Source organism: Ptychodera flava, chromosome 19 (genome assembly GCF_041260155.1).
Source record: "Ptychodera flava strain L36383 chromosome 19, AS_Pfla_20210202, whole genome shotgun sequence".
NCBI lineage: Eukaryota > Metazoa > Hemichordata > Enteropneusta > Ptychoderidae > Ptychodera > Ptychodera flava.
In genome coordinates, this window is record NC_091946.1 from 7686152 (window position 1) to 7708160 (window position 22009).

The 22009-nt window shown below is 39.8% G+C and overlaps 1 protein-coding gene across 1 annotated transcript in view; it reads left to right on the forward strand.

The window, feature by feature from the left end:
* The window catches only part of LOC139118495 (uncharacterized), a 57289-nt gene extending 40291 nt beyond the window's left edge, over positions 1-16998 (forward strand). The window contains exons 18-24 of the mRNA XM_070681788.1: positions 1024-1137; positions 3959-4064; positions 4643-4715; positions 5096-5153; positions 7322-7392; positions 10980-11055; positions 16158-16998. Coding sequence (XP_070537889.1) covers positions 1024-1137; positions 3959-4064; positions 4643-4715; positions 5096-5153; positions 7322-7392; positions 10980-11055; positions 16158-16295 — 636 coding nt within the window. The 3' untranslated portion in view covers positions 16296-16998. The remainder of the gene's footprint in view (positions 1-1023; positions 1138-3958; positions 4065-4642; positions 4716-5095; positions 5154-7321; positions 7393-10979; positions 11056-16157) is intronic.
* The last annotated feature ends 5011 nt before the right edge of the window (positions 16999-22009 follow it).

The following is a 22009-nucleotide window of genomic DNA, read 5'->3' on the forward strand; positions in this document are numbered from 1 at the left end:
TTCATTAAACAACTACAATATTAATATTCTACGCAATTTGGCTATAAACGTTCATTTAAATCGAGCTGAAAATAACGAATTGTTATGGTTTTTTTTGACAACGAAGTCATATTCGCTCCAGACCGAAATGGGCGGTCTTTTACTTCGTTTCGCAAGGAATCAAACAGATAATGTAACTTAGATAAAATGATCAAGGTGGTCCAAGTTTCTGTGCCTGACACAAAATACACATTTATAAAATATACGTCAAAATGTATCAACTTAAGTTACATCTGTCAAGTATGTCATTATTGTAACTTAATGTTGTTGCAATGTTTTGATCAAGTTGTGCCCATTTCTAAAAATAGAATTAATAAAAACAAAACTAAAACGTTGAGGCATAAGTAGTTGCTGTATTATTCAGTATAGGCCAGCCGTTTTTTCCTACTTGCGTCTATGTAATAAGTAGATATAGCAGTTTGTAGTTTGGCTTATGCATGTTGGATGGTACAAGCAAAACGTCTGACAAAAATTCTTTCAAAGTCGTAGACACTGTTCGTATCGAAAGTTGGTGCGGGTATTTATAGATTAATTTTGATAAAATGAATTGAGAGCAAAACTTTATCTCAATAAAGCACGGCAGCGACAGTACATTTAACTGCAACCTTTCTGGGTCAACAGCTTCCATTCATTTTATCAAAGTCATGGGGCTCACAGTTCGTTTGTCATTCAGTACCGAAATGTCTTTGCGTGACTCCCTTCAATGCAAAATGCACAAAATGGCTCGTAGCCCTCGTCTACACTCCATGCACAAGGCAGCTAGTAGAATGGTGACATAAATGAGTAATTGTCGTAGACTTTTCTTGTGAATGAATACGCTGTACGGTCGAACTGACTAGTGCAACGATTAATGATAAACAAACATAAAGAATTAGCTACAGCCCGCAAAACATATATATACAAAATAGAAAGAAACATTGAAAGCCTCGAAGAAGTTTACAGATTTATGTAATCAGTGTGTTACGACACTGTCATATCTTCTAGAGCAAGCTTAATCGTCAAAGTTATCCTTTTGGAAATTGTAGCAACCAAGTCAACAACAAGGGCATAGATGAACGTGTAGCGGCTATGTATGGGTCGGGACAATATACGCTGGAGGTAAGAATAATTACTTTTCAGCCGTTAGTGTCGTCTCTTATCACCTTAAAGCCCAATTGCTGCGAATGTGTAATAAGCCGATCTCGAAATATCATCAGTTTTCTAAGAGGTGTCTTTGAATAAGACCTATAAATGACTGAAAAGTGTTTCACAATGTCATTAGTGTAGAAAGTGGCACATAAATTAAAACGTTTTAACAGCAACCCGCCATTATAAAAAACTAATCATGTGACATAGAAAATAAAGATTACAACAACAAAATATTGGCCATCGTGTGTTGTGCAGTCAAGTAAAAAACATCATGCTTGTCTCCTTTAATATCACGATGTGCATGTACAGGAAATAAAGCATTTTTGTTACTTTTCCTTAGGACGTCATTTCATGAGTGCGCACCCATTTATTATTTAACCAGTTAAAACGCGTAGCAGGTATGTAAAGGTACCTAAATGGCCAATGTCTGACCATAAACTGGGACTCCCAGTTTACAAAAAAATGCAATCTGGGACCGGTCCCAGATTGGGTTTTTTGATAATCTGGGACTGGTTCTAGAAAGGGTTTTTTGGCTATCTGGGACCAGTCCAAGAGTGTGTTTTTTTGCAATGTGAGACCAGTCCCAGACCGTGTATTGTGGCTGTATGAGACTGTCCCCGGATTGCATTTTTTGCATGTTTATGGGACAGTCAGACGGAGATTTGTTTTTACTTGAACAATTGCTAGATGAAATTGCATGATATCTGAGTGTAATACAGGGACAGTGGCTCCTGGTTGTGCATTGACCATTGCATAAATGTTAATTGTTCTTTGAACTTTTCTTTTATTTTAGTGTGCAATTTAGTATGATTTATAATCTACTGTTTGTATATTTGTCAATGCTGCGCTGTTTTTAAAACACTCTATATATGTAATATCTTTGTGGGGAGTGATGAAGCAGGTTCTTTGATGGCAGTCACGAGTCTCGGACACCGGCAATAGGAGTAAAGCATATAAAACACTTGAGGTTTTATTGCATCGAAAAAGCGACAAACAGAACTGGTACTCTGAACTCCCCAAAGTTGCTTGAAACTCTGAAACTACAGTGCTCGTTAGGCGGGAAAATTGTAGCCAAAACAACATGAGAAAATGATACATAGATTACAGCTTCACTGTGATTGGTCCTAAAGTGACAACGTAATGTAACCTGATTGGTCCATTTAACTCAACTGTGATTGGTCCGCTCCAGGATCCGCGTTCTGCATCAAGCTCGACATGTATTGTCAATGCACACATTGCATAGAGAATATAAAGAGTCACTCAGTCACAATAATCTTTTGTCTCAACAAAAAAGTTCTTCCTTATCAATGGTTTAATCATTATGTTCATTTCTTGATACTGTTGAGATGGCTATTCTTTCAGACCTGTTTTGTTTCCTGTTCAAAAAAGTAATATCGGTAATCTCCAGTTTTGTAGCTCTAAGCGCAAGAGAGTGCTCCGCAGTACGTTTTTGGTGTCATGTAGAATGGTGTCGCTGCTGGTGTGTCAGCGAATTTGGCATCATTTCTTTGGATATATCATTGAATATATCATCAGGATTTGATTAAACTGTTACATCCTTCTGGAGTCATTTTCTTTTTGCCAATGGTGGTTTCGGGGGACATAATCATATAATACTTTTTTCAGTCTTTTAGAGCTTTGAAGTGTCAAGGAAGAAGTACAGGACAATGGCAATAGATGACCTCTTCACACTTTATCCATAAGTTAACATAGACTATTGTGTAAAAGATGAGACTGCTCGTTACGGATGACTTTTAGAAAAGAATATTACAAGCTTCAAGTTGAAAAATTGACTTTTTTCAGACAGAAAAATTAAAGATTGATTAGCTGACATAGAGTAAAGCAGTTGCATTTATGGATCTTTAATGCACAGATCAGACATACTGTGAAATGTTAGTTTTTGTGGATATCAGGAACAAACTGGACTTTACACATGCTAGGCATTATGTTTAGTCAGCTCATAGATGTATGTCAAATATTCTCTACTTTCCATAATTCTTCTTTTACACAAGACTTGCGATGAACTTGGAACTGTCCAATAAACATGATCTGAGACTTGCAGTGACTGTCATTAATTGTTACCTTTATCAGGGACTAATTGTCCACGATAGCAAAACAATATGGACATGACCAGGGACTTTCTCAAGATTACGTGCAAAAAAGCACAACTGGTCCCAGATTTTAAAAAATACACAATCTGGGACCGGTCTCACATAGCCAAAAACCACAATCTGGGACCGGTTCCAGGTAGCCAAAAAATACAATCTAGGACCGGTCCCAGATAGCCAATAAACACAATCTTGGACTGGTCCAAGATGACCAAAAACATATTCTGGGACCGGTCCCAGATTGCATTGGTGAACTGGGAGTCTCAGTTTTCAGTCCCAGATTGCATTTTTGGTACCTGTATATACCTCCGCGTAGGCATAGTCCAAATCAGCAAGCAGTGATATTTCCATACATGTCCATCAGTTAGCACATTTTCATGAACCACCTTTGGTTTGAAAATAAAATCATTACAATAATTCATAACATTTGCAACTATAGTCCGGGGGCTTTACGTATTACATCAATACAGTAAGGTGGCATTATTAAACATCCAGTGGTTGACTTCGACTCGCTCTTACAGACCCAAAATCTCACAATGTCTGGCATGTATAATGTATAATTTAGAAAGAAGAAAACTGCGTTTCCTTGGTAATTCTCATACAATTTATCGTGTATACTTGCCTGCAAGTTCATCACTGCCATATCCGATTTTTCACTTGCATACATAACATTTTCCTTTCAGGGGTGTGGGAAGGCGTGCCTCCAGAATGCCTTAGTGGTATACTGTGGTTGCACAGATACGTTGGGCATCGATGCACCGCCGTGCAGAATGCTGAATGAAACGCAAGGTGAATCTCTCCCGACATTCCTTAATTTCTTCAGTAGACTGCACCCTATTTTTCCACATAAATGGTCGATTAAACATATACGAGGACATGTTCTATTAGATTGTTGTCTTTAGAAAATTGCCCCACAATATAAGCCTAAAATTTTTAAACTGTACCTTAAAATTATTTTTGAATCAATATCAATTGAAAGCATTTTTTCCAAAAACAAATATATTCCTACGTTACAATAACAAGCAAATTTTAATGTAAAAAATCCGAATTATCAAGAATGCACGTTAATTCAAAATGGCTGCTTTAGCATGGTAGCAGAGTATTTCAACATATAAATCTGAATATCAATCACTGTACCCTCATTCTCTCTTGACATATCCCACATTCGTTAAGACTTATCGCACATCTATATGTTGCAATTGCCGTGGGTTGAGATCACATGATCACAGCGAATAGCAAATTGTAGCTGTGTTATGGTCATTCTTGCTAAACACTGTTAATAATAGACAAATTCAACGACTAATCTTCACAACGATCACGTCAATAACTTCAACTTTCATTCAATGTTTTTTCTGAATTTGTTTAAGTTGTATGCAAACAACTGATTTACTACATGTACCAAAAGGATTTACTTCAGTGCGATTGCCCTCCGCCTTGCAGGTAAGCTTTTTGCCAATAAATGCATCCATGGTCACACAATGAGCGCACAAAATTGATAATGGCTTGCTCAAATTTTGTATTCATGAATTGCTTCACTTTCTACAGTTTAATTTTATCTCTTTCTTAAGTGGACAGAAACAGACTTACGACAAATTGCAAATTGCTGAAGCATCTCTTGGTATTTTAAATTTTATGTCACAACACATCGTTAACTGATAGAAGAGAAGAGAGGCATATACGTTCCATACCATTCCAAACAAATCAAGTTGAAAATTACACGTGCAATATGAACATCAACCCAAATTCATATCTTATAATGACAAAAAACTAGCGTTTCATCACTCAAACTGATAACATTTCTAAAGTAATTTTTATTACAGCGAAACTACATACGACATGACTATATCGCAATCACAGTGGCCATCTCACGCTTATTTGGTAAGTGACCATATCATGTCCTGTTTAAGAGGTCATTCACTTTGACGTAAACTTTGCTATTATTATGTACTATCTAGAAAAAACTTTTTACACTAAAGTGAATTGTTACCTTTGCTGTTGTGACAAATAAGTCAAGGAATAAGGAACAAAACCTTAAAATGATAATGATATTGATGTAGCAGTGTGAGAGGGTCAGATCACGCATGATGTTAACAAGTACAGATATAACGAGTTTATATTTCAATTGTATGTAATTATATTATAGCTTTGTCAATACCAGTGATTTTGTGACGTCATATCCATACATTATTACTGATAATGTATTCCATTATTCAGCATTGCGGCCGGGCGCCCCACAGCGAGCAAGTTTTTTTTTGAAAACGAAAAAGGACTGCGCATTTAAAAGGAGGGAAAATATCGGATAAACCATGTTATACACAAAACTATAAAAATCTTTATAATGGTGCACAATATTGATAATAATATCTTACTGTACGATTTATCACATTTTTTGAGTCCTCGCTGAGCATGCAGTCCCCGTCCGATACGCTGGTTATACTACTACGTTTGTTTACAACATGGTTCGCTTCGTTGCCGTATAGGTGAAACAGAACTCAGTACCTTTGCAAACTCCTAGACGATACTGGGTTTGACACATGGCATATTATGTATGTCAGTGGCCATAAGGCTACTCGAACCAGCCGTAAACGGGCCAACAACGGCAGCTTGTTGTCATCAACCTTGACCGGAAGTGTCTACGGATATACTACGGAGCCATTCAAAGTCTCGGTCCAAGGTCAGCCACAATCATGACGACCGTGGACTCTCCGTTGATCTAACATCTCGGCCACCTAATTCTGATGCACTGACTGTAATCGGAGACAACTTTCATTCATCGTTTTTTTTTCTCCATGTCTGTGATTTTACCTTGCCTTGTTCTCGATATCGCGACGGTACCGAAACCCTCCAGTATGTTTGTCAACTGTACCTTTCAAGCACCCGTTTACGTCAAGTTTTGTCGTTCGCCGAAATAAAATAGCTCTTCTCAAGAAGCCATCGAAAATTAAATTTATAGACACAATTATTATTGAAATATAAACATTTGAATAACAATGTTGAACTCTGTTGATATCGTTTGCAATGAATGCTGTACTACTAGCGACATAATAATGATCGTATTGATCAGCTGATACCATGGCATGCAGCTCGCTGATCAGCTGTACTGATGTCGATGCATGAACATTCCGTTTTCTTCATCTCTGACATTTCACCGTGTCAACTTTTTGAATGGCATGATATTTAAAGGTGGTGTTTCAAGTTTGATATAGACGGTAGGGATGCGGTAACTTTTCATTTCCTTCGAAAATACATCGTTTTTCAATTCAAAATGAACCGTGAAAGTGCTGGTTATTTTTTTGTGCTGAACGTGCGTGTTCAGTGCAGTGCACTGTGCAGTGTACAGAGTCAGGGCCGATCATGCTGGACGACGCTCATTGGCTTCAAACTCAGTTTAAATTTCCTTTTTTATTCGTTTTCTACAACTACAAATTCACTGGCATTGCCAAAACTATAAAATAATAGCAATAATGCATCCCCTCCCGGCCCATAATGGACTCAAGCAAACTTTGCACTCCATAATGTACTCGGCTTCGCCTCGTACATTATGTCGTACAAAGTTTGCTTTTGTCCATTATGGGCCGGGAGGGGGTGCATTATTGCTTAAATAACCATTGTACAGGTTGTAAGTAGGTGTTTTTACGAACATGAGCACTTGACAGCAAAATGCATGTAGGTAGCAGGTAAAAGAAAGAAGAGACAGCACCTGGCAATATATGTAACATCCATGTTTAATAAATAAACGGTGTTATCTTTAAAAGACTTTGAGCCAATTCTGTGTTTCTATATCCAAATATCCTCTCGTTAGCTATTTCCCGAAGGGAAATGGTGAGCAGTATTGGTCTCATTTTAGGGTAAACACGACTCACATACGCGCACTGAAACGTGCGCACATACACCTTTTTGTGCTTTTGTGCATGAGAAGTAAATGTCTGAAAATTCGATGAGATTACTGACACGACAAATGTCTTTGCAAATATGATCCCAAACGTCGTAATATTACTTTAGGATTCGGAAATTCCTGTAATAATACTTTATCTCCAAAACTTTAGAATAATCTGCTGAAAGCGGTGCAGGCCAGCAATAAGAAAACCCAAAATATGCATGATTTAGAAAGTGCAAGGTAAGAGTTAAGAATTTACTTCTGCTTATATGCTTACATGCGTAGAAGTGTTTAGGTACAAAAGGTGCATTTCTGGATGTTTATACGTAGGGACAGACGGACGGCTTCACACGTGAATATGGCGAGTAACCAACGCCAAAACCTAGTTCGCAGATTCTCATCTTAGGTTCACACTTTTCTATTTTAGGTTAAGAGGATTCGGAGATCGGTTGATAGGATTAGAAGTTTAGGACGCGAGGATATGAAGATAGGTTGGTTAGATCCGATGTTAGGTCGCTTGACTTCGATTTTGGAAGTGGAGATTGGCAGATAGATTGATGGGGATCTGAAGTTAGATTGCTTAAATCCGAAGATAGGATGCGATGATTCGAAGATAGGTACAGATAGAATCAGAAGTTAAGGCTGTGATGTTCCAAAGTTGTCCAAGTTGGTTACCAAGACGGATTTCGAAGTTTAATGATTCTGATTTCCATTAAGAATCTAGGGGCACTGCGCTTACACATAAGGCTCTTCGTCGCAACCATAGTGTAGCATGGCAATTAGAAGAGCCGTGTCGAGAGTGCTTTGAGCTTGCGTACTCTCAATACTTTTCAACGTGTTCACATGAAGGGTTTTCGGGAATCGCTATTGCTATCATGCCGACCACGCAGCAACAACCAGGCCTCATTGAGGTACCCAAAAACAATGATATGTAGCACGCAAAGTTAATCTGATTGCCGTCTCATCGTCGGCCCTTTAATCGGTATGCCGATACCGGTACTGATAAATACTCTGTAACTTACGATCGTGAATTTTATTACCACGGCATAAAGCAGGGATGTCGATATTTAGGCACTTGACTGAATTATTGAAAATTTTAATTATATGCACCAAAATAATACTCCTCCGCAATTAATCTGATAGACTTTTTTGAAACTGAAAGAGAGCCCGGAATGATTCATTCACGATGAGAGTTTGTTGATGGCAATATTAGCAATTTTGAAGAGCCTTTTAAGGTTATTAGATCAACATTAAATCATCAGTATTTATAGTCCAAGCTAACGTCTTACCGTAGACACTTATTTCCAAAGATACTAAACACAGTGTGGAAATTGTGCTGGCAATATCCCTGCTTAAAGTCCCATTGGAGGTATCTTTTGGTGTTTTCCTCAATATGATGCATTGACACAACAAAAATCAGAAAATGGGTCAAGAGTTCAAAGCAAAAGACAGGGTAACAATACTTCTCATAAATTTACATGAGAACAACAGTCTTGACTTTTTTGGCATACTAAAATATATTTTGTCTCACTGTACCGTGCGCGAAAACCGTCGCAACATTCATATGTGATATAGTGAGGTCGCAGGTGCTATTTTTGATGGATAATTTCAACGTTAACTGTACCAGAAAACGCGCGGTTTTGAAATAGTCCAGAAGTGTGGTGACAGCAACTGTGATCAACTGCTCGTGCAGCTGATGTAATCTTTCGTCGCAGTCGCAGGGGCAGAAGTCATTGTTATATTGAACTTCTTGGTGTACATCGTAAGAACACCCTTATCTGTTATAACCCAAACTTTTGGAACGAATATCTGACATACCGTTACTCTGAAGAACTGACAACTTACTTGTAATGTGTATCAACGAATACTAGCTTCATTTTAAAGAGCGACATCAAGCAAAGTGCACGGTGCGCTGTCGCTCTAATACAATGATTTGTGTACAGTCACCATCCAAAATATGCTGCTTCTGAGATTTCTTTCATTAACGACCTCAACTTATTTCACCAAGAGGTGATACTTTATCTGTGTATCGACATTGGAATTTTCGAAAATGCCGGTTTAGGGGCCCGTTAGCTCTCGTCGAATTAGAATGGTGCGTGGTAACATGATACTATGTAATTGTTAAGTGCATATTGCAGTATTGAGTTCCTTTTTGTTCTTTTTTCTGAAACCAGATTCATATGGAGATCATTTCTCCATATCAATCTGGTTTCAGACATAGTCATATTACTTTTGCTTAGAACTCTTGACCCGTTTAAAGTGGTTTCAGACTATTACTTATGTTCATCAATCAAACTTTTATTTGAAATTGATGTGAATAATTTAGATTGAAAGCTAGGCATAAAGGGTGCGGGTGTTGACCTTCCTCTGGCTTTAATGGATCCATGTTGACAGTGGCACCTTTCACTGCTTTAAAACCAAATAATACTTACTGTATTAGCATGGATTATTGCCTGTATTTTTAGCTGAAGAGTGCATATACAGATGAATACAGTCAATAATCCATTGTTTGTATTCAGCAAGCGTGTATCATGTGGATTCACATGAATTCACGTGTATTATTCTATAATACAGTCAACTTATTAGTGTGAATTTATCTGTATTATTGCGTTTTCATGCAGTGTTTTATTTTTAAACACGACGCATTGTCTTTCGATACATTAGTATTAACTGTATAGGTAAAAATAACACACATTTTCCTGAGTCTACGATTTATCTATTATGTCAGCAAATATCCAATCTATTCAAAATCTTACATTATTCCCGTATCATGGACTGCACACCCGATATTTCATCAAAAAATTGGGTTTGCTCTCGCGTCCCGTCAACGGTCAGGAATAGTGTAAGAGAGTTTTACTGTGGTTTATATAGCGTTTCCATTTCCCCGCGTTCAATTTGTTTTGCTTTCCAGCATCTTTTACTTCAATTTGTCCATTGATCTCATGCTAATTAACCTCAAAGTTTACTAACAATATTGGAAAAGTTGTGGTCAGATTCTAGGTCAAACACATAAAGCTTGTATGGTTTATTTCCGTTTTCCATGTTGTCAGCAGCAGTCATCGTCCTACGTTGTAGGCTTGGTCCTGCAAACATCTCGTCTGTCAGCACGCTCAGAACGGTCTCTATCTGCCTCAGCCGTTTTTTTTGTTGAAAGCAGGAACGTGAAACGTGAATGCAGCCTTCGCAAACATCTTAGGACCCTGGCCACCAATGTTTGAAATTGAAAATCCTAAGTTTGAATCCTATCAACCTATCTCCGAATCCTCACGTCGAAAGTTCAGATTCAAGCAACCTACGTTTTGAAGCAATCACGAAATCTTCGAATTCTGGCGTCATAACTTCGGATTCAAGCGTCCTAACGTCGATTCTTTACAACCTACCTTCTAATCCTTGCGTTCTAACTTCAGCCCCTCTCAATATATCTTCGAATTCTCGCCACTTAACCTAGCCTCCTTTCAACATAACTTCGTAAATGTGGACTTAATTTAACAATCTGTGAGTTTTGATTACGCTCGATACATATATTATATATACTCGTATGTATGAGCCGATGGGTAGGGAGGGATAAAGCTATTTTGGGGAAACTTGAGTTTAGTAATATCACGCGAGAAAGAAATGTGGAGACAATAGCTATTTATCACATAGAAACCTAGAAATACTTGAAACCTTCGTACTATTCTGTACTTGATATATATTAAAACAGGCTATCCTAGTCGTTGTAAACTAAAAATGATATACCGATCCCTTCTTTTCATCTTGCAAAACATAACAGTTGCGAAGTAAGGCCCTACAAATGTTTCACACGATGTTTGATTTTGTGTTTTCAGGGCTAATCTTGTCCGGTTGAAGATTTACTTTGAAACTCTGAATCATGAGTTGACGTCCGAACTGCCAGCTTACACGGTAGGAACTTCAATATAAGTAGATGTGACCTTTGTGTTGTGTTATTGAGTTAATTAATTTATGCATGCTGATTGTATCGTTTCATATATGCAAATGAGTCACATGATATAGTTCCCCGCCATCCAGCATATACGCTCTCCCCACAAGGCATGGCGGATGTGCATGTAACATGTCTACGTCTCTTGAATAAAGTTTACTTGTTGGTGTTCAACTAAACGTCAGTCGTCCAGTCGTCACTATCGATAGAATCGAACCCCAGTGTTCAACCAAGAACGCAACATGGTGTCAGGAGTGGGATCCAGCCAATAAACTGCTCCTCATCGCTGGATCCGTGAACGATTGCGACGTGACCTGAGAACACCCCCATACATTACGCAGTTACCTTTCGTATTGCGCAACATGGCCGAACTCAGCGGGTTACCAACGCCCAAGATGGACTGGCATGCTGCAGATCCCAGCACTGCCCTCGCCAACTTCAAAAGCCTGTGCGAGCTATACTTCGAAGGTCCTTTAGCATCCACCGACGAAAAGAAGAAAATCCGCTATCTACTGATTTGGATAGGGCAGGAAGGTCGAGATATAGCCAAGTCGTGGGAGCTGACAGGCGCCGACAAAGATGATCTGAGCAAGCACTGGGAGAAATTTGAGGCGTACCTCAAACCGCACAGTAACTTCAGAGTGGCACGATTCAAGCTGCGCAACCTGAAGCAAGAGGCGAATGAACCGGTTGACACTTTCATGAAACGCATCAGACTTGTCTGCGCTGACTGTAAGTACAAAGAACCAGACGAACACATGTTAGACACGCTGATCTATGGTATCAACTCGCGTCGTATACAGTCAAAGCTGCTCGAAGCTGGTGAGAAAACCACGCTTCAAGATGCTATCCGTATCGTTCAGTTACATGAGGCTACATCACGCCAGTTGGACGATATAAGCGGTGCACAAGAGACTGTACATGCCGTTCACAACGCACCGAAAAACAAAGGAAATGCTCACCGGGCGAAGGGTGCCAAGAGGCCAAATACACGGTCAGTGGCGGTCCCATCATCCCCGACGTGCGGCAACTGTGGCAAGGCTCACAAGAAAGACGAAAGATGTCCCGCCCGAGGATCAACCTGCAGAGGCTGTGGCAAGAGAAATCACTGGGTAAAAATGTGTAGATCACCCAGCAAAGACACTAAACCAACCGCTCGTATTCACACGGTGAAAGAGTCCGATAGAGAAATTACAGCGGATGATGAAAAACCGACATTGTCTACTTCCACACGCTCCAAGCAGACATGGCGCGCAGAGAGATCGATAGAAACAGTGAGAAACAAGCCTTTGGGTAATGCGCAATGGCCAAATCTGAGCACAGAACTAGAGTCATCAAATGCAAGATAGACACTGGCGCAGAGGGAAATATAATGCCTGCATCAGTGTATCACACGCTTGTGCCTACACAAGGTAGCACAGAGGCATTACCAGGTTTACAACCATCACACACCAGGCTAGTCGCCTATGGAGGTTATACCATTGAGTCGTATGGTACGTGTTACCTCACGCTATCTCACCGCGAGCGGACTGAACGCTGCCTATTTCACGTGAGTAAATCAGAGGGTCCTGTGTTACTAGGCTTACCCACATGCAACGCACTACAGCTGGTTACTTTTCACTACAACATTGACATTGCTGACGATAGTGTTGAACCTGATACAAGGTCAGACATGACGTCACAATCATCAAGACCGAAAGGTGACCCCGCCGCGCGAGAAAGAGTACTTCACCAGTACACTGATGTATTTCAGGGGATTGGTCGCTTCGAGGACAGGTATCACATTGAAATCGACCGGAGCGTTCCACCTGTAGTACACCCTCCGCGACGTGTGCCGTTTGCCCTTCGAGACGCTCTCAAAACCGAGTTGGATAGACTTGTACAGAAAGAAATAATCAAGCCGGTCATACAGCCAACCGACTGGGTTAACAGTTGCGTTTGTGTCACCAAGAGAAATGGTGAAATTCGTCTATGTTTAGATCCGAAGGACTTAAACCTCGCGATCAGACGACCGCACTATCCAACACCGACGTTTGACGAGATAGTCAGTCGACTGCACGGTGCAAAGTGGTTCAGTATTCTCGATGCACGCTCTGGCTATTGGAATATACCGCTAGATGATGAAAGCGCTCTACTGACTACCTTCAACACGCCGTTTGGCAGGTATTGCTATCGCAGATTACCCATGGGACTAAAATGTGCCCAAGACGTGTTCCAAGGACAGATGGATAAGACATTCTGTGACATACCAGGTGTATTCGGAATCGCAGATGATCTTATCGTCGCAGGTTGGGACCAGGACGGTCATGATCACGACGCTACACTTCATCGCGTACTACAATGTGCAAGAGACAAAAATGTACGTTTCAACGATGAGAAGTTGGTGGTACGATGTAAAAGCATCTTATTCTACGGTCACATCGGCGAGAATGGCATTTCATCCGATCCGGACAAAATGAAGGCTGTCAGAGAAATGAGCCGCCCTAGCGACGTGAAAGACCTACAGAGCTTTCTCGGACTTGTAAACTACCTGAACAGGTATATACCCTGCTTGGCAGAGCTCACCGCGCCACTACGCGACCTCTGCAAGCAAGATTCAGAATTCATATGGGGTCCTGAGCATGATCGCGCATTCAACCGTATCAAAGCGGAGATCTGTGCTGCACGCAACCTCCCATTCTACGATCCGACGAAGCCGCTGACGCTACAAGTAGACGTGTCCAGCAGGGCTAGGTGCCGCCCTCATACAAGACAAACGCCCGATCGCATTCGCGAGCAAAGCGCTGACTGATACAGAAACACGCTACTCAAATATAGAGAGAGAACTGCTAGGCATAGTATATGGCCTAGAACGCTTTCACGAGTACGTCTTTGGTCGACGTGTAACGATTGAGACTGATCACCGACCATTGGTAAGCATCGTGAAGAAAAACATAGCGAACGTCACCCCAAGACTCGCTAGGATGCTGTTACGCACACAGCCGTACAACTTCACGCTAGAGTATGTCACCGGAAAATGCGTGCCGCTAGCCGACGCATTGTCACGCGTTGACCCTGTGAAGGGAGAAACGGTGAAAGGCCTTGATGTTACGGTACACGAAATGCACTTTAACGCATCACCTACACGACTTGATCAGTTCCGTGAAGAAACTACACGCGACACCGAGCTCATGGCACTACAAGACGTCATCATGACGGGATGGCCAAACACGCGCTCAGAGTGTCCCGCCAACCTACTACCGTACTGGACGTTTCGGGGTACTAGGAGTGTCCGATGGAATCGTAGTTAAAGGCAACAGAATCGTTGTACCTAAGTCGCTACGCAAAATGGTACTAGAGAAAATACACTTAGCACACCAAGGCATAGAGAAATGCAAACTACGCGCTAAATCGGTAGTCTACTGGGTTGGTATGTATAGTGACATCGATAAAGTCGTTCGTCAATGCTCTATCTGTCAGAAATACCAAGCATCACAACCCAAAGAGCCACTACACTCACACGATGTACCCCCAGGTCCGTGGCATACGCTGTCATCAGACTTGTTTCACTGGGAACAATCCACTTATTTGTTAGTGGCTGATCAATACTCGAAGTTTCCATTGGTAAGAAAGTTGAACAATCTCTGTTCGAGATCGATCATCAATCACCTGAAATCAATATTCGACGAGCACGGTATTTGCCAACGCCTACTCTCTGATAACGGCCCACAATACGATTGTCGAGAGTTCAAGGAGTTTGCTAGAACTTACGGATTTGAGCACGTTACGTCATCACCTCATTTTCCGTCAAGCAATGGCTTCATCGAAAGACAAGTACGCACAGTGAAGGATGTGTTTACTAAAGCCCGCGAGACTGGCACAGACCCACATCTAGCGATGTTATGTCTACGAACAACGCCAATCGATCATAACCTACCATCGCCGTGTAAATTACTGAATTCGCGCATGTATCGCTGTAACCTACCGAGCAAGATACCGACTGGTGTTAGTCGCCATGGCAACATCTTACAGCGCCGCCAAGACACTGTAAAGAGACACTGGGAGCATAGTCGCCCATTGCCGGAACTAGCGCCACAACAACCTGTTCGCGTACAGAACCCGATCAACAAAACTTGGGAACCGGGCAGAGTTGTTGCACGCACCGACGAACCACGTTCATATACAGTTGAGACTCCAAGAGGCGTATACAGACGCAATAGACGCCACATCAGACCAACAGCGGAGAACTTCAGCGAGGAAGACTTGCGAACATCTCACTACGATGATAACCCCGTTGATACTGCGTCTGAACCGCATATCACAACGACGTCCACACCCTTGAAGAAACCGGACTCAGCTGAACCTGTACTCCGACGTTCACAACGTGTATCCAAGAGACCACAGCGTTTGGACTTGTGAACTAGAGAGACTGATCTCTTGTTGTTATTTCAGTGCCTCAGTATTTAGAGTCTCTCATTGAATCGGAACAATCATTTTCATGAGATGGGACTTCTCTTTTTGGAGCACTGCCGTTCGTTTTCTTTTTTAAACACAGGGGGATGTTGTGTTATTGAGTTAATTAATTTATGCATGCTGATTGTATCGTTTCATATATGCAAATGTAGTCACATGATATAGTTCCCCGCCATCCGGTATATACGCTCTCCCCACATGGCATGGCGGATGTGCATGTAGCATGTCTACGTCTCTTGAATAAAGTTTACTTGTTGGTGTTCAACTAAACGTCAGTCGTCCAGTCGTCACTATAATATAGAATCGAACCCGAATGTTCACCCAAGAACGCAACACTTTGTAGTAAGAAATGTGACATGGGGACCAACCAGTGTGAGCTTGGATCATGCCAAAAATCTCAGGTGTTCTGATGAAGGCATAACTATTTCTTTTGAGCTTTAAATTTAAACAATCATCATCATCAAAGAAGAATTTATTTTCAATAAGACACTATTTTTTGGCAAAGTTGTTTCACAGACTTTGTTAAAGCTTATTATTTACAAACAATGTATAATGAAACATGACAAGTAACTTATTTGGTGAAACTTTTCTCTTTTAAAATTATTATATTCAGTGGGAAGATCTACTGAGCGATGTGGGTGGTACTCTCGGATTGTACGTTGGATTCTCCGTCATCACTGTCTGTGAATTTGTGAGACTTATTTTCAACTTGTGTGGAAAAGTCAGTTTCAAAAGAATACGAAATGACTAGGAACAATAAAGGCAAGAAACCGTGATGACTATCTACCAAGATGCACAGACGTTCATCTGAGCTGTCTGTTAATCTGCCCTCCACATCATCAATACAATACTACTACCAATACGAGACTTGTCATCATTTGAGGCTTGCAAGCCTGATAATATTACTTATTATTGCATTTATATAGAAAGGATGATACATAATTGGCTAGATTTGTATCACAATGAGGTTACGCTTTTCTGACCCTTACACGAGGTACATAAACTACTTAATATTGTTAGAGCATTTATTTGAATATTAGGGCTGGGTGATTTGAGATAGCTTTTTATCAGTTTGTATAATTTTATTGTGCGTTGCACAAATTCTTTTTGCTCGAATCTTGGAAAAAGTTTCCTTGCAGTTTGTAAGTAGAACAGATATATAATTACTTGTCACACTGGTGTATTATTTCCAGCAACGGCCTTAGAGTAAGTATTCTAAGTAAAAGAGACAAAACCTAATATCCAGCAATGTAAGAAAAAAACTTTAAATGATACTAGTTTAGAGTGCACATTATGCAACTTGATAACCTACTGCAAAAGTTTAAGTGTTTGTTAGGTATAAACTCCTTTTGATGTCAATATAACTGTTTAACATTGCCATTAATTTATAGGTATACTTCAAAGCCTTAGACTTTATAAATATTTTTATGTGCTGCAGAGTTTTATTTCTATGTTTTGTGTGTGTGTTTGGGGGGATTCTTTGGCAATTTTAAGTACGTTCTTTGCGAGGTATTCGCATGCACGTTTCTTATGTTTTATATTATATAATGGTATATATATATATATATATATATATATATATATATATATATATAATATATATATATATATATAAGGGTTGGTTGAGAGTTGATTTTACAATTTCACATCTACAACGTTGTTTCGTGAGTCGCGCGACTCACTTATCAGGAGACTAGACTGGAGTATGTATGTATGTAGTCTCCTGATGAGTGAGTCTCGCGACTCACGAAACAACGTTGTAGATGTGACATCAACTCTCAAGCAACCCTTATATATCTCGTTCTACTTTTGTATTGAGCACTTTGTATCGGACAAGTCGAACCGCATACTTCGTATATATATATATATATATATATATATATATATATATATATATATATATATATATATATATATATATATATATCAATCATTCAAATTTTGCCAATATATCTCAGTTATGGAAATTCCACTTCCAAACCACCAAGGCGACTGGTTTTTGCTTCCCATGCTAAGTATCCATTATAACGTATATGATCAGCAAAGTCGTTACAATCATAGGAAGGGCATGCCGAGTGAGCAGTCTGCTGCGTTTAGCGGTTATATTACTCTTTGATGTGTGAATTTCTACAGCTGAATTTGGAATACAAAGACTGCATTACTTTGTTGCTATAAAATATTCATGTTAGACTGAGAGTTGCTACAAATTAGTTTTTTTTATCTTGCATTGCACTAGCATGTTAATGCGTCATCGAAGTCTGAAAACTATGTTATGTCTACTTAGTTGTAAGTTTGCCCGTAGACGTGGTAGGATGTACATTCTATTTGAAATGTTAAATTTAAATCTTATGTATTGTTTTCAGGCCAATGTTATTAAAAATCTAAATCTATTCGTCCTCGATGAAAACTTGCAAAGTAATCTGCCAAAGTCATAAAATTTTTAACAGGGTATCATGCGACTTCTCAAAGCAGTGGGTTATGACATTGTTACATAAAAAAGAGACGCAGTTACTCAAAAATTTGCATGTAAATATAAATCATGTTTAGATCATAAAATACTTGCACGAGTACTGGTTAACGTTTTTGGCAAATAGATTTCGTGTAAACGTGAAAACATGAAACGTAAAAAAAGATTACTAAAGCCAGTATAGTACGTGACCATAATCCCTAAATGAACATTATCAGAACCCAGTGTCTATGTATGTATGTATGTATGTATGTATGTATGTATGTATGTATGTATGTATGTATGTATGTATGTATGTATCTATGTATCTATGTATCTATGTATCTATGTATGTGTGTATGTGTGTATGTGTGTGTAGAGATGAATGGATGGATGGATGGATGGATGGATGGACGTACATACATACGTACCTACTGTAATTATCACTATCTTTCTTACAAGCGGATATGTGTTTTTCTTGGTTGCATTTAATATCATTCCCCAGATGATTTAAACCATATGTATGTGAAAGTCTATACTGACGTGGTTTGTATTGTCTAAATTGTCAGTACGAATACCTTGGCCTCGACGGAGAGGATTCAGCCACTGTCGTATCCATTTTCTCTCGCAATCTGCAACCTTTTGAAGCAGATTTTTCGCCATGCCTGGAACAGCTACTTTGGTATCACTGACCAAGATAGATGGGCAGTGGAATGGATAAGGGCGCAATGCAAACAGAAACCTCAGAGATGGACAATTTAAATTCAAAATACAAAGAGGACAAAATATCTAAGTCAACCAACACTCTGAGACCTGAAAACCCACGCTTGTATTGCAAAAATCAGAGAAGTTCGAATTCTAAGATGAACATCATACATTTCTTCTTCAAAAGATAATAAATACTGTTCATTTGAAGTTGTAAAAAGACGGTAAAGACAAAGCGATAGCTTCAAACGAAATGATGTCATAATGTAATAATTTACCCAACGGAAGTTTAGCGTGTACCAATTCCACTGATTTGAAAGGAGCATCGTGAGAGCAAGTACACGAACGAGTGCTGGATAGTATATTTTTGTATGGATTATTGTTAATTTAATGAGTATGACTTGTGGTTGCCGTGTTCATCTCCTCGAGATAGAGAGGGTTTTCCGGGTTGTATGAGAAGGCCCAGGGGTGCAGGGGCATTCCAATGTGTCGATTGAGAGTTCAGGGTTCCGCCTTTCATTATCCTTCAATGATGGGCCCTCTTCATGCTGCTGCACTGAAGCTGGTGACAGTAAAGAATCATAAGACATGGAATCTGAATGACTAAGAATTCGCAAGGCAGTGATGTACTATGGATTGTTAATCCTTTTTGTTCATTTGAAGAAGCTTACATTTATTACAGAAAATGATACAAGGAGGATATAATAACAAGACAAGACAAAGCAAGAAAAGGTCTGGTCAATCCTGAGCCCCCACTGTTTTCTTTGGCTTCAACCTCAACGCTGAGAACTTCAGAAATATTGACATATACTGCTAACGCATATGTTTTAATAGTAGTGTTTATATAAAGAACGGTAAATCGCTATTATCAACATGTTCTACTTATTTTACCAGGCCTGGGTTCCCATGTGCACATATAAAAGCAACATTAATTGTGGACAGTAGGGCTTTTATAGGATCTCAACGGTCTGCAGATTAACCGTGAAGTGGCCTGCAATTTAATCAGGGAGTCGCTTGCATTTTACCGGGCAATAACCAGTGATTTTACAGAACAGCGGTTTCATTTTTATGGAAAATAGCCTGCTATTTCAACGGGTACATAGCCACAAACTGTTGACCTGCATTCTTAAACCGTCGGAAAAAACTGTGACTGTGAACTAACACGCGTCCATAGACAGCGCGTCTCCTGATTTTGATACAAATATTTACTCGTTGTCAGAACAACTATAAGAACAAGTTATTTTATAATGGGCCACCAACGAGCACACCACAAGTGTTTCAAATGCAACGCTTTTCTAGTCAACCGAATAAGAAGTAAGCAAATGAAATCTTTTAAGAAATTGTAACCCATTTCTATGTCTATCTCGCTATATAGTTGATGAAAATTTGTCAAAATTGTTATCTTTCATTTGCTATTGACGACGCGACAGGCTGGCATTACAATTGTTCATTCATTATAATCTGATTATGCGACAGCACAAATTTTTAACTTATGGCGTATTGGTTGATAAATATCAATGTTCCAAATCATATAGTTAATACCTGAAATGAAAGTCTGATTAAATATTGTGACTGCTGTAGTGTTCGAAATAACACCATAAAATATCCTCACAATTATGATAATGTCGATATATTACGACATTTGAATATTACGTGTATCGTGCGACTGGGGCCTACTGGTTATCAGTAAATGAAAGGCATATATATTCCTACAGTAGATATGCTACAACCGGCTGAAATACGATTAATTTACATTTACCTGGGCGTTTGAATCTTTCGTCAAAGTGTTCAGCTGGTGCATGTGTACATATTGTCCTATGGTAAACTGGGTACATGTGTACAAACTAACGTCACACATTTGAATCGACACTGCAGTGAATCGCAAGCGTGCACAAACGAAAGAAGTTTTATTATCTTGTGATTCATAACATATATAAACATAGCTGAGCGACCAGTTCGACCTAATTTTTTTTCATTTTACTTTACTTCGGCGCACGGTGATCGCAATGGCAAGATGCACAATTGTGGGACCATCAGGCGTAGCCTTACTCAAAAATCTAATCACTCACACAAGACATGTCTGTGCATACATACTGACGGAGAAAATAATCAGCAGCATGTCTGTGCATACATACTGACGGAGAAAATAATCAGCAGGATAACGGAAGTCCCAATGCTGGTCCCATTTACAGCTGTGCCGTAATTATTTCTAGTATTCTGAATTTAGGCATTGCCAATAATGCGTCTTTCCTCGCTGTCGGTAATTTTGTTTGCTTCTGGTGGGATCGCCCAGAGTAAAACGACGTAGCAAGGTACATGGCGAACGTCATTATTTTGTCTGGGAATTTCCGGTGCAAATTTCTTCAGAATCTACTGCAACTTTGCTTGATGTTGAAGACAGCTCGCCGAACTTAAATTTTTTACAGAACTAGCGGCTGTGCGTAAACCCTCTCCATGACGTACCATCATTAAAATCCGATTACCACACTTAATCTGTCCTGTACTTGGTGATATTGTTAATATTCACACAGGAAATTGATATTAATGCTGCACCATATTGTATGAATATGTTTGCAACACTTTGGAAATCCGAACTGGCGTTTTCTGCGCAATGTCGCTCTTTTTGTCGTTTGAAATTTATGAAGGCAACATGACTGTAAAACGATTGGCTTTCATCGGCTGTCTTGCTCTTGTTATATACGGTTTCCAATATTTGATCTTCAGAAAAAGCATCCTGGAAATCTCTCAGAGACTACAGTTTACAACCACAAGTGGGTATGAAAATATGTCAGTGCCTTCAAGACCACACGACGTGACAATGACACATGCCGCAGGCAAAGATTTATGTGATTCCGCTCTTTACGGAAAACTCCAGATTATCAAAGCCAGGGCAGAAATTATGGAATCGGATATTTCCAAAGCTATGAAGGAACTGGATATCACTGAATTCATGATGAAGACAGCTTTGGCGCACAAAACGTCATTTGCGAGATTGAAGGCGTCTCTCAAAGAGGTTCTCCTTACCGGTAGATCGTTAAATGTAGGATTGGTCGGTGGATCAATATCAGTCGGCACGGCGTTGTATGGAGAACGGTATCTGTTTGCAAATCGTACCCTTCGACACTTGGAGGACATCCTCGGTTCGCCCATCGTTTTTCAAAACGGCGCCCTGGGAGGAACCACAAGTTTCTATCATACCCTTTGCATGGAAGCCCATTTGGACTTACCTATTCTGGACATGATATTGTGGGAATGTGCTGCGAATGATTTCTACGGATCTCTGGGACCGGAATCTCAGGAAGAATTCACAAGAT